At 41.6% G+C, this 13,565-nt stretch overlaps 1 protein-coding gene across 1 annotated transcript in view; it reads right to left on the reverse strand.

Moving 5' to 3' along the window:
* Positions 1-13,145, reverse strand: part of CELF2 (CUGBP, Elav-like family member 2) — a 260,680-nt gene extending 247,535 nt beyond the window's left edge. Inside the window, exon 1 of the mRNA XM_009882952.1 lies at positions 13,039-13,145. Coding sequence (XP_009881254.1) covers positions 13,039-13,145 — 107 coding nt within the window. The remainder of the gene's footprint in view (positions 1-13,038) is intronic.
* Between the last annotated feature and the right edge of the window lie 420 nt (positions 13,146-13,565).

The raw sequence follows: 13,565 nt of genomic DNA on the forward strand, positions 1-13,565 counted from the left end.
GGGGGGTGCGGACTTTGCCCCGCGGCGCAGAGCCCTCCGTTTCGGTTTCCACGGGTGGTTTTGCAGCCACCAGTTCTTCCCAGTCGGGTAGAGAGGCGCAGCCGGCGCTGGCGAACTGGGAGCGCTGGGAATGTTGCGGCGGGTGGCTCGGGAAGGGCTGTCTCCCCTCAGACCGCCGCCGTTCAGGCCTGAGCACCCCACACACACACACACCCCCTCAGACCGCCCCGCGCGGTGTTACCGGCCGAGCAGGGACGAGCGGCAAGTCTGCCCTCGCCGATCCAAAAAACGGGGTTTCACTCAGTAACAACGGTAAATCCTTCCTCATGCCTCCAAAAGCCCCTTCCCGATCCCGGAGCGGGGCCACATCCAGCCGCCCCCCGCGAAATTCCACACGTACAAAGAGCTGGAGCCATCACCCCCCACCCCTCCCAGCCCCAGGCTGCCGCCCCCTGAAAATCTGTACAAATTCTTCTTTGCATCTCCAAAACATACTTGCTTCAATACAAAACAGCTCCGGGCACAAGAATATTAACATGTTTATGTAGATGACTGGGGGATCCGAGCGGTCCGGACAGCCGAAACGTCTCTCTGCATTGTGTGTGCCTCTCCTGAACCTCTCTCCAGGTGTTATAATTTGTTTTGTTGTGGTTAATCAACACTCGAAAAAAAGTAACAAAGGTGACAAATACACATTTAAAACAACTATGCTTAAACTTTTCAAAGAGTATTCTAAAATAAAATTAAATTGACCAGTAAAGAAATATGCTATCGCCCGGGCCAAGTTCTATTTAAATTTTGACCAATGTGATTTGGTAATAAAAATACAGACCAGGCGAATTTTCAGAGTCCGGTTTATTGCTCTAAGACACTTCTCCATTTTAAACAGTTGAAAGGAAGAAAAACCCCTCAGGCTGCTAAAATTTTTGCCTACTTTGCAAGTCTAAAGAAAGAAAAGGTTCACTTGGCCCTCAGCATAATCCCCGTAGGACAGCTGCAATCCTGAACAGATATCTATAGTGTTATTAATCTGCTCTGTTCTATATGTTCGCATACTGTCCGCGTCACCATGGCACCTAAACATCCACACAGAAGCGCACAAAGCAAAGCTATGGCTCCTTTTTACTAAATTAATGGCAATTCCTCTATGCCACCCATCCATCGCAGTGTAAGACTATACGGCGGGTAAAAAAATAAGTGCAAAGTCGCAATAAAAAGAGAAACCAGCGCAACTTTCTCCAGCTGGGTGCAGCCACCTGGGTTTTGATCTGAGGCCTCCATGGTGGTTAATCCAGCCCAGAGCAGAGTTGGATTAACTTTCAATTTCAAAATCTTGCCACTGCAGAAGGGGCAGGTTTTAGCTCAGAAGAAATACAGGCAGCTCAGTGAGGATGAAGATACTCTTTTAAGTAAGAAGTCTCCACCCCCACTTCACCCTGTGCAGCTGGATCCGTACCTCTTCATCATCTTTTTTTTTTTTGGTACATGCTTAATCTAAGGGACTTCAGTCTCACCAGCATGTCGCTTTTAAGGAGCACAGTCCCACTGCTGCTGCCTGAAAACTAAATCCACGCTTTGCACAGGATGTGAAGGTGGAAAGAGGAGAGGATCACAAATAATTTTGCTTAAAATCTGCATATGGAATAGTGAAATCTTTATAAATTTGCCCCATTTCACAAGGTGTAAGTGCTTAAAAATGCTTCATTAAAACGTATGTTCTTTTGAAATATTTATTTTCCTTTTAATTACATGTGAATTAGCTGGAAGAAGCTGTAGGGAAGCCCTCTTACTGACTTAAGCCTTCTCAGCAGTTTGTTAAATTCTAGCCTCAAATCCCTTGAGGGAATAGTGGATTCAAAGCAGCTTTTAATCATACTATAAGGAGGGTGAAGTAGTATGTAAGTAGGTCATAGAGAAAGCATTACAAGTGCATAGGTTATTGCTTTATTTAACAACTACAGTGTAACACACTTTTCAAAGCACATTTGCTTTTGCCATTTAAAAGTTAGAGGCAGGAACAGGGTCAAATGCAAAAAGAAACCCGATCTATAAAAGATACCGAGATGTGACTCAAGGAGAGCTTATAGGGAGAAACCGCATTCGAGTAATTTGGTTCTCAAACGTAAATTATATAGTGTCTACGTATGAATTAACTCTGGAATGCAGAGGGTAAGTGGTGAAAAACAAAAAACACAAAAAACCCACCCTGAATGTTTCACACTGTTACAGGCTCAGCTCTGTTGTTTGTAATGTTAATGTCAGTTCCTAGACTGGCACACGTGCGCAAAATAGCAACTTTTATTAAAAATGAAGGAAAAATGGAAGCTTTGGTCCGTTACTGTAGTACAGAGGGAAATGGGGAGGGGGAATGGCAAATGAAGCTGCATTAATTTTCACAGCATAAATCAGACAATAGATGTAAACACTAGCTTAGAGGAGCTGCATTACTGCTGCGCTATCGCTGCCTGCGATATTAAGCTTTTTCAGCTGGTGGAGCATATGGCAGTTTTGAGGAAGGAACCTGGAATTTGGAATCAGCAATTCTTGGGCTTTAATCCTATTCCAGCTACAAATGTTGCCTCCTATCCATCCTCCCCTCGTTTCAGAGACCCAGACCCTGCTTGCCCCTGCAGTCACGTCATTTACTCTTCATGCCTCGGTTTCTCCAGACATCTAAGCGGGGCAGATGAAGCAATTCCACCCCACGTTTGCAGATTAGTCACTGTTCAAGCGGCTTTTCGAGCACAGAGGTATACGCAATTTCTCCAAACAACTCAACCTTCGAAAACCAAACACCTCTTCAGAGCAAAAAAAAACCAACCCAAGCCTGCAGATAAGTTCAGCTGGAGGAAGACCGGGGTTGAGTGGTGAATTGCTGTCGAGCGTATGAGCTCACTCTGACGTCACTGCCCATGGCTTTTACTCAGCAAGTGACAAAGAGAGCAGACACCCCCTTCCCTTCCAGATCCCACAGCCAAATCCAGTGTGGAGTTCACATCACGGCCCCTCTCCGGACCCCCTCCTCACCCTTTCCTTAATTGCCATTCCTTTAATCAACTTGTCCCCCCACCCCCCAGTATTGGGCCAAGGAAATGCTACTGTTGGAAGCACTTCAAGGGAAAGTTTCCGAATGACTTCACTCTCTCCCAAGCCTGCAAGGCAGTATGAAGAGAGTTCAAATCCTCTGCTTTATTCCCCCCTAAGCCAATGAACATGCTCGGGATTCAGCTTATCTCTGGCATCAAAGCAAGTTTCTAACAGAGGCAGCAGAAGCAGAGCTCAGCGACGGCGGTGTAAATTTGGAGCGGGCTCAAATGACTTCAGCGGAATCACTCAGGATCTTCCACTAATGTGAGGGGGAAAAGGAATCTGGTCCAGATAGCGTTAGTGAATGCAAATGAGATGTTCGCCCGAGCCTGAAAGTAGTAGCATGGCTAATAGCAGAAAATAGAGCGTTTTGGTTTGTGCGGTGGGACGTGAGCCTACCTGCCTAAAAGGCAGCGAGGAAGCCCATCAGCTTAACTTTTACTAGATTTCTGGAGGGAAAAGAAGGGGGGGGTGGGGGGGTGGGGAGAAAAACAAAGCACATGTGACACAAAGCATTTCGGCACAGCTAAAGAATGGTGTAAGCACTGTAAGCAATTAAAAGCAAAAAGTAGTGCATTTCTTTTGAGTGGCAAAAAAGTAATGGACCTGATTCTGCACTGTTTTGCCATTTGTGAAGATTTTGATTATTTGTAACAAATCCATCTTTGCCAGTTAGATCTAACATCGGAATAAAGTTCTGCATTACGAAGCCTTAACCTCTCAGTAAGGATTTTTTTATTTACGAAAACAAGCACACAACAGTCTTCCCTTCACCTTATTTTGAGAAATAAGACAATTTGCATAGAACCAAAAACTTTTCAAAAAGAAAACTGAATTATTGGTTAAAGCTGATCAATGAATTTTAGCTGCTTGTGAAGCTTCCCCCAATTCTGTAGGCTATTGGAGCTGATCAGTAACTTTCAGAAATAGATGTCATTTAAAATTAGCCCTGTGAAAAGGTACCTCAAATTAAGGATTTCTAGAGCTTTCACTTGAAGCACATTGATATTATGTAAACTTGGTTGCTATAGTAAAACTTCCCACTCACTTCTTTTTTTTTTTTTTCTTCTTCCTATTTTATACCACTGAAGAGGTGATTTCATCCCACTGTGGGTATAAGGCCTTTGTTCCATTTTGCGGGTAATAACGCAATCTTTCCGAAAACTATTAGGCAAGATTTTATGGCACAAGTCAGACGCTACATGTGGTGGAGGGCTTTTAGGAAAGGTCTTTAATTTGGACGAACACCCTACTTTGTTAATAGCCTGCAAATAATTGGGGTAGTCAATCACGACCCTCAGCTCCAATCCTGCACAGTGCTAGTGCTGAGCAGGACCTGGCCAGTACCATTTGCTCCACTTGGGCTATCCACGGCGCTCAGCGCTGTATTTAGCAAATACTAAAGTAGTAACAAGTAAATATTTGCAAGACTAAGTCTTACCGTCCTGGTATTTATTTACAGCCCTATTGAAGAGCATCTCTATTGATCTGTATGTGTTGCCTTTGTGTAGCAGCTCGTCCATATAGACACAAGACCAAGGCTTTTGTCAACCCAGTCCTATCTCAACTTGACAACAGGCATTGGCTGTTTTTTCTTCTTTTTTTTTTCTCCCTTTTTTTTACGAACTACCTTATCTTCTCACCCGCTGACTGATTCCATCAGCAACTACTACCCAACCAGGAGAGAAACTGGGGCACTGCATGCACTGGGCAGACCTGATTTCCTTCTGGACAACAGGCACATTATTTATGGTCAAAAAAAACACCTTTCCAAACAACCCAAGAAGAAAGAACTTAATATTGTTGTATTTGGCTGTTATATTATCTTCACATGAAAAAATACAATATTGTATTACTTAGGATAGGAGGAATCATGCATCTGGTGCTCTTGTCTGTGTTGCCCCATCCTCCCAATGTGCAAGAGCCCCGATTATGCCTTCACAGGACAGGGGAAAAAGCCCACTGTAACCAAAAAAACCTCCTCCCCCATCCAAACCCACAGGAAGAACTGCTAGGAGGCACAAAGAGCTCCCTCATTTTATATAAATTTGAGATTTCTGAAGATTTTTGCCCAGCAGGGAGGCTGGTTATTGGGAGAGGTGCAGGATCAGGGATGGGGACGGTGAGGATGGGCTAAACACAGCAAAAAGCTGGATCAAGAGGCCATGGTGGAGGGCAACTCCAACTCCAAAAGCAGTGCAGTTCTAACGTGGCATCAGCCAGGCAAGAGGTTGGGTAAGGGACAGGAAAAGAGACAGGAAGCCAAAAGTAGATATTAAAAAAAAAAATATGTAAAGAAATCTGAGGGATTTATTACAATTTATGAATTAACCTAATGCACTTCTGAATGACTGTAGGATCTTCCTAATGTTAACCACCATCTTCCCCTCTCATTCGCTTCTGCCACGTGTTTTCCTTTCCTTTTAACTGCAAGTGACTGCATCTCACCTTACGCTTAAGGTAAAAGGAAATTTAAGGTCGAAAATCTTTAAGGTAGGAAATTTCACAGTTGTTTTTTTTTTTTTTTCCATTTGTTCATGAAGTGCCTAGCATACATCCCAGTCTTCAAAAATAACAAACAATCACCTTGATAATACGTAAAGTAACTATCTTTGTTTGACATCATTATTTCCCGCAGACAGAATCCATTAAACCTCAGACATGAAGGATGGAAAGAAAAGGCTCCTGCAGTAACTGTAAGGCATTCAGAAATGCAGAAAACTGCACCGTGCCTGGTTTGGGTTTGTTTGTTTTTTTTTTCCCTAAATGGACAGTGTAAGAATTGCCACATAGGTCATATCAAAAGGTCCAGCTAGTCCATGACCCTGCCTCTGATCATGGCTTGTAATGGGTGCAAAGAGAAAGAGGGTGAGTATGGCAAGTGTGCTCCGATCCTTCCCACCTCCCAGCAATCAGTGGCTGAGGGGCTTCCTAATGTCCAGGACTGCATCCAAACCAAGACGTTTAACAGGCTCAAAATTGCTGATTCAATTTTTCCCCCAAAATTCTCCCTCCGAAAGGAACATTGATGAAATAATGTATTTATTACTCCCAGAGCTGCCTCTTAAACGGGCTGTTCTTAATTTCAGAGACTGGGGGGGGAGCTCAGTGCAACAAATAGGAACATTGGCTCTCTTTTCTAAACCGAAACATTAAACCCAACTTAGTTTTTAACACATAATGTTTTACTTTGGTACAGCCACAATAATTCATCTGGAACTTTTTTTTAAAAAAACCCAACCCATTGATAACACCATTTTGTAAGGGAAAAATGCTGAAGCCATGAGGTTCCCGGGGCAGGCGGCTGGTTTGGTGTCCTTTTGTGAGAAAGGCTCTTTAGGAAAAAATTTGGTCACTCTGGATTGCTGTTGTGGGGGGTGGGGGTTAATCGAGTTAAATGTATGTTCATCAGCCGTGCACAGACAAATCTCCATATGATTCATTGGAGCAGCACTGCAGAACACCTGATGTTGCCAATGCAGTTCTGTTAGTGTTTTGTTATTTTTAAAGGGGGTTATATAACTCTCTCATTAAAATTAAATGTGGGCTGAAATGATGCAGGCAAATTCTCAAGCTTTAGAGTGAGCTTCTTCCTCACAGTTTAGCTGAAAATAGATCATTTTTAGGCAGAAGAGAAGGAAAATGAAACCAAGAGGTTGTTACAGTTGAAAATTGAGTCTCTAAGAATTTAAGTTTTCTGATAATTCGCTGTTTCCTTTCTAGAGGGCCTCAATTCTTCAGATGCTGACCTGCAGCTTCCAGGGAGAGCAGGTGCAGGATTTGAATCTTAAATTCACTCCATAGCACAGCTATCGGATCATCCACAGCTATCTACACTTGCGAGGTTCAATTTCCAGATGATCTACGTTTGGGCGCCCTTGCTTTTCTCTTCACTCCTCTATTTGTCTAAAAGGGATAGTAAATTCCCGTATCCTCTCTCTGATTTTCTATCGGTTTGTTTCCCCCCTCCTTCAGCCCTCTGCTCTGCCTTCCTCCCAGTGACAGACTGTTGTCTGGCATCCTCAAAGGCTGCTCTTGAAGATGACCTGCTGATTTGCTGCCATGGGAACTCCAGAGCGAGGACAGCATTTACCCCTCGCACAGCGAAGGGCGCAAGCAACAGTTCCGCACGCCACCCCTCTCGCCCGTAAAAGTTTGCCCTCCTCTGTTTCAGAAGCTTTGCAAGGGACATCGGAAGGCTGCGCCTTAAATACCAGGAGTGCTGCAGCCTCTCCAGCGTCCAGCAGCAGCCACTGCTGAATTATTCGGAGGAAGGTGAAAAAGTCTAATAGCATATGTGAGCATGCAAATTGCTTTTCAAAACTCGTGGAGAAAAAGCTTAGGCAGCAAAGCATGAGACTCGAGAAAAACCCTCTCTAATGTAATGGCAGAAAGCATTATCTTCGTGTAAGTGCCGTATTTTAAAACTTCCTAAGCAATTTTATCGGTAACCCTATTCCTCTGAATCAGAGAGAGTTAACTTTAAATTAGGTTATTCTGCTCGAATAAGGGATGCGGGCTAACACAGCCACCGAGTACGCGATGTGGAGAGACGAGCAAGTAATTCTCTGCCTTCCCCACCCCCAAACACAATTTGGGGTGTTTTAATTGAAATAGAGGGATCATTTTTACTTGGCTGCATTTTGCAGGGCAGCTTGTGATCCACACTGTGTCAGTCTTGTCAGTGCACTGGCAGGTTTACAGACCTACAATACTTTCCTACAGGCACCAACTCCGAAGAGCCTAATCCGGTAATGTGGGCTTAATGCATATTATAATTTCACGAACCACCTAGAAACCGTGTGCAAATTTGGGAGCCGATGCTCTCTAGAAATGTCAATTTAGCCATTAGTTCAGAAACCCTGAAGATGGATCTGTCTGATATTAGCCCACGAAATGGTCACTGATCCTGAGACTATCAGAGAAAATAAAGTTCTGTGTGAGAACAGCGAAAATCCTTTATACATCCTGCTCGAGCTGATTACTAGTTATCCTGTCTCAGTCTCAAGACTGGAGTAAGAGATGAGAAAATTAGGGTCCAGATCAAGATTTACATAAAATTTGGGCAAATTCCTGCCCCCTTCCACCCAATAACGATAGTTAACCTTCAGTGCATCATTAACTTGCCAAGAACAGTATTAAAGCGACTTTAACTGACACATTTGCTTCCGCTGCAGGGTGAAATAACACAAAAGCAAAACAAAACACACCACGAAAAAAAAAAAGGCACTTTTTGCCATGATGAGAGTGTTAGAGAGGAAAAAAAAAAATCAAAAAAAATCCCGTTTTTATTTCCTCTGTGAGGATGCCAGCAGTCCTGTTTCATAAACTCCAGTGATTCATCACCATCCCAGGCAGCCAATCATTCCGCAGGTCAAGTAGAAATGGGCTGTAGAGCCAGCAACTCCTGCTGCCCCGATAATGCATGTCATTCCAGGCATGGCGACATGCTTTCTCAACAGCTGCCATTTTCAGTTACCTTTTCTGTGGCTGACATACAAGTAAATGTGTTGGAAGCAGTAAAACAGTCATAGGAAAGCGGTTGCAAAGATAAATAGCACCTGCACGTGATAATCTCTAATGTCATTAGAGGGGAAAGAAGGATGTGTTTTGAAACAGAATTTCTTTCTTCTGAAAGCATCACTTGACTTCGGGGGGGGTTATGTGAGAGTGTGTGTGTGACCGAGAGGGGTTTTTTTGGGTGTTTTAGGTGGTTTTTTTTTCTCTCAAATAAACATCCAGACATTCATCTTGGTTCTAACCTTAACAGATATAACTAGGGGAAAAGGGGAAAAAAACCCACAAAACACCCAGCATTAAAGAAAAAATCTTCTTGCAATTCACTTGTGAGAAAAGATTTTGTATAGCGAGATTTGGCTTGAATTCAGTAATGCTCACTTTAAGGAACACAACTGCTCTAATTAAGGGGAAAGAAAAGGATTTTCTTCAGTCTTTTCTTTTCAGTCTTTATTCTTTATCATCCAACTTAGATTTCATGAACTGCTTGTTCAATACCTGTCCTCTGAATTACATGTGGCTGAATACTTTTTTGCAGGTGGAAACTGAGTGGGAGTTCTGAGGGCACAGGACTATAGAAACAAAGACCCTCAGTGAAAAAATTTATAAACTTATGTGCGCGTGTGTACGTGTGCACGTATGCACACAGATGCACACCTGCATATTAGATACAGAGCGTGTGTAATTTATGTACATATACCACGTAAAGACGCCATGCCTGCATACAAATGGTAATAAATAATTAAATAATAAAATAACTGTTCCCAACAACAGTGCTGGAACAAGATTTCAAATGCATAAGATTATCCATATTAATTTATGGTAATCTACAAATGAATGCTGCAGAGACAGTACAGGTTATCCAAAATGGTACTTGCATTTAATGAGAAACCACCACCAAATATCTTCAAGACAGATTTAGTTGCATCTTCTAATACCCCCTGAATTAATATCATGCAAAACACAACGTACACGCTACGTTTCCCCTTTGGAACAACTGGCTCTTGAAATGCCAAAGGAAAGCTGAGCTTTTCTCTCCATACAAAGTCCTCTTAGACATCTTGCTTTCAGATTTCATCAACTTAGGTGTTTTCAGGGCTGTAAGCAGTGAACTTTCCATCAGCAGCATCTTCAGCTAATTAACCCTCCTGATTACAATAATTAGTATTGATTCACTCCTGAATGACTTCTTAAGTATTCAAGCACAATCTACACTTGCAGTAAAACTTCTAGATATGAATATTAATTGAATGCTCTCCTTTGTTTTTCAGCCCCAAAGGTATAGTTTGCAATCTTATATACTTAAATTTGATAACAGAAACACTTCAGTTTTATTCTCATTTAACAAAGAGAATATTAACATGTTGATGTTAAGAGATTGTGGTTCATGAATCAGGGAAAAAAAATTATATAGACAAAGACTCCAAGCTAATAAATAAATATAATTCACTTCCATTTCCCATGGCAGCATGGAAATCCAGTTCCCAGGTTAAGCCCTATCCCGCTCTTGCTCTGACAGGTAGGACTGAGGATGGGGTCTCTTTTTGGCATGACACCCGGTCATGGCAAGACCAAATAACAACTCGTGCAGAGCCTGAATTAGCTCTCTGAGCACTGTTGTGGAAACAGATGTTGCCAAGTTTGACAACTGTGAGGCACCACGTTGCTCTGTGAACGGGTGAGATCCAAAGCAGGTAATGCTAAGGACACCTGCGATGTTCAGGCATAGGATCTCTACACCTATACAGTCTCTCAAAAGCCGACACTTTTGTTAAAGCATACTAAGAAATGGCTTGTGTTACAGATTTGCTTCACCTTCTTTGATGTTAATAATAATTGTTATGGCTCAAAAAGCAATATATCAGTAAATATGCATAGAAAGAAATTTTTTTTTTTTTTTTGGAGTAGGATTCACGCAGAATAATTCAAAAATTAGTCTTTGATGTGAATGCAATGTCAGAAAACACCCTTGGAAAAGAACAAAGTAATTGGCAATTCAAGACAAAAATCTGTGGCATATGTATTTTATGCAGCATTTCATCTGAAAACATAGGAACTACTGTAAGTTTAGCATGAACTCACCTGTAAGAAGAGCGCTTAGGAAACAGTTTTAGTATTGAATAGTCCTTAAAAGTGGCGGCTGGGTGTGCTGCCCAGGTGTCTGCTGGTGGCTGCTACAAAAGTGGCGATCACCCTACTCTGGGCAATCACCAAAGGGGCATTTCCATGTCACCGAGAACGAGGGACACACTTTATTGCCACTCACAAAGGGCAGCGGCTGCTAGAAAGCCCAGGCTGAAGGAGCATAACTTGATTAAAAAAAAAACCAAAAGACTCCAGTTCTGGCAGAGCAGAGCAGTTGTGAACGAGTTAATGTTTATCTCGAAAGAAGTTCTTCCAAGAAAGTGAATTATAGCACGGTCCCATTACATTAAACACCATCCTTGCTTTCTTCATGTTTATGCACAACACACAGCACGCGAGTACTACCTGATAATCCATAACCTCTAGGCTTCTAGCATATTTTATGCGATATTACCTTTTTGTTCACGTAAACTCTTTCCTATTGATTTATACCATCTCAACGCACAAGGGAAGGAGATGCAACAACAATAAAAAAAATGCAAAAAAGCATAGCAAGTACTCAGAGTCCCCCCATGAAACATTTTTTTGTTGAAAATACATGCTTTAGAGAGCTCTGACCGCTACCAATAAATCTTTAATGTCTTTTTTTTTTTTTTTTTTTCATTAAGGGCTCAAAGAGACCCCTCAACCCATACAAATCATTCACTGGAATTCAGTTTAAAAAAAAAAAACATGAAACCCCTACCATCAATTGATCTAAGCAAAAATAGAAACCACTGATAAATCTCTCTCTTTTCTCTAGAAAATGGTTACAATTATTACTAAAAGCAGTATATTTATGTAACATGTAAAGTATTTAAAGACTTTAAACAGTTTCAGAAACTCCACAGACTGATGACAATTCATTTTATTTAAGACACAAGCTGCTGTCCAAGTAGTAACTCAAAATTTTTCAAAAGCTTTCTAACAATCTCTTTTCATATTGCATAAGGTACATAAGCATTTTGCCAAATTCAAACCCAAAATTTTTAACTGTTCTAATGCTCAACTATGGCTGTCTAAACAGAAAGATACTTCATGAAATGTCATATGAATAATTTCTTATATTTTGGGATAGGAATCATCCAGGTAAATTATTCTGCCTGACCTTAAAATTCTAACGTATGCTAATAGCTGGATTATAAAAATGGAAAGTAGCATGGGCTCCCACTTTGAGATCTGATTTATCATTTTTATTGCATTTTCATTACTGAAACAAAATTAGAAACAGTATCTCCAAAACAGCAGTTAAAGTTGATATGATCAGGCATAAAATCAGGCAAGGGCACATTTGGCAACTACGTATTTGCCAGATATTGACAGCAGTATTGTAAGCTTTCAGAATCAATAAGTTTTCTCGCCACAGTTAAAGGAGAGGTTAGTAATAAATCTCCAACTTAATGCAATAGGCATAATTGTAAGATGCAAACCTCCCCCTCCCTGCACTATTAGCAGCAGATATCACATGAAACAACCATCACAAAATAGGCAATACACTTCATATTCTACTGTATAAACAAAAAGATTAAGGGAAATGAAAAAGGAGCTGAGAAAAGGAAAGGAAAAAAAAAAACAACCCAAACCACCCCATCGCCAGACATACATTAAGCTAGTTTGACAGCACCATTGTTCAGCTGTCCCATTGTCAGACCAAAAGATGTATTCAATGCTACAATGTCTGCTAGCAAATAAACAAAAGACTACATTTTTCAAAGCGGGGTGCCAATTCTAGCATAATTCCGTGTGTATGTGCGTGTGTGCGTATGTCTGCGTGTGTGTGTGTGTCTCTCTCTCTGAAAAGAGTGGTCGATGCTGGCGCCCCGCTAAACCTTGGAACATTAAGAATATATGTGTAATCCCACATATGGGAGCATTTAGATATTTTTAAAACATCTTCAAGTGGTAAAGACCAGGTAGAGCATTAGTAACTATTTACATAGGCTAAGTGAAAATTAAAGTGGTATTTAGGGCACTAGCTCTAATATGGAGTCTCCCTGAGCTTTTTGTATGCTTATTCCATGCCCAGTGCATAATAATGAAGCAGGCAGAAATATTGCAAAGGAGGTGATAAAAGAAATATCAGCTCTCATTTAGGGGAAAAAAAAAAAAAAGATATATATATATGCCCTCTCCGTACATTTGTCGTCATACATGAAATGTGCGATTCTAACTCGTGGAAAATGCTACTTGCACACAGCAATGCCTGTCTTTTCCTTTAAATAGGGAAACTACTTAATACACAGCACGGTTATAGTTGCAGCGGGCCCAGGCAACTCGAAAGCACGCGTTAAAACAAAGGAGACAACATACCTTAAAAGCAGCTCCTCATTTCTCATAGTAACAGCGGATTTGGGACAGCGCATGCTTTCTGCACCGATATTCTCAACAAAAGCCAGTTCAGAAGTGCGCTCAAACATCAATGCCACAGTAGCTACTCACTAATGGCTACTCTTTCTCTCTTTCTCTCTCTAGTCAGACGCTGAGTGGTGGAGCAAAGGGGCCCCTGCAGATTCACTAAGCAGAAATAATCCTCTCTGACAAGTTATGTTGTCTGGGCATATTTTACATTAATGCACTGTGCTGCCTATAGGGGTCTTGTTTGCGTTCACTCTAGCCTAGCTGGTGTTAGCTCTCTTAATTACCATCCCAAAAAAAAAAAAAAAAAAAAAGGAAAACTCCCCCCCACCCCAATGAAAACAAACAAACAAACAAAAACCCCACCCCAAAAACAAAAACGTATATAACTGAAAGAAAACAGGGGAAAATCTATGGGCGAATGAGGGAAGGCTTTCCCCCTCTGGAAGGATGCATGCCTGATACAGATCTTTTGTTTGCCC

This window comes from Charadrius vociferus, unplaced genomic scaffold (assembly GCF_000708025.1).
Source record: "Charadrius vociferus isolate BGI_N301 unplaced genomic scaffold, ASM70802v2 scaffold32, whole genome shotgun sequence".
NCBI classification, from domain to species: Eukaryota; Metazoa; Chordata; class Aves; order Charadriiformes; family Charadriidae; genus Charadrius; species Charadrius vociferus.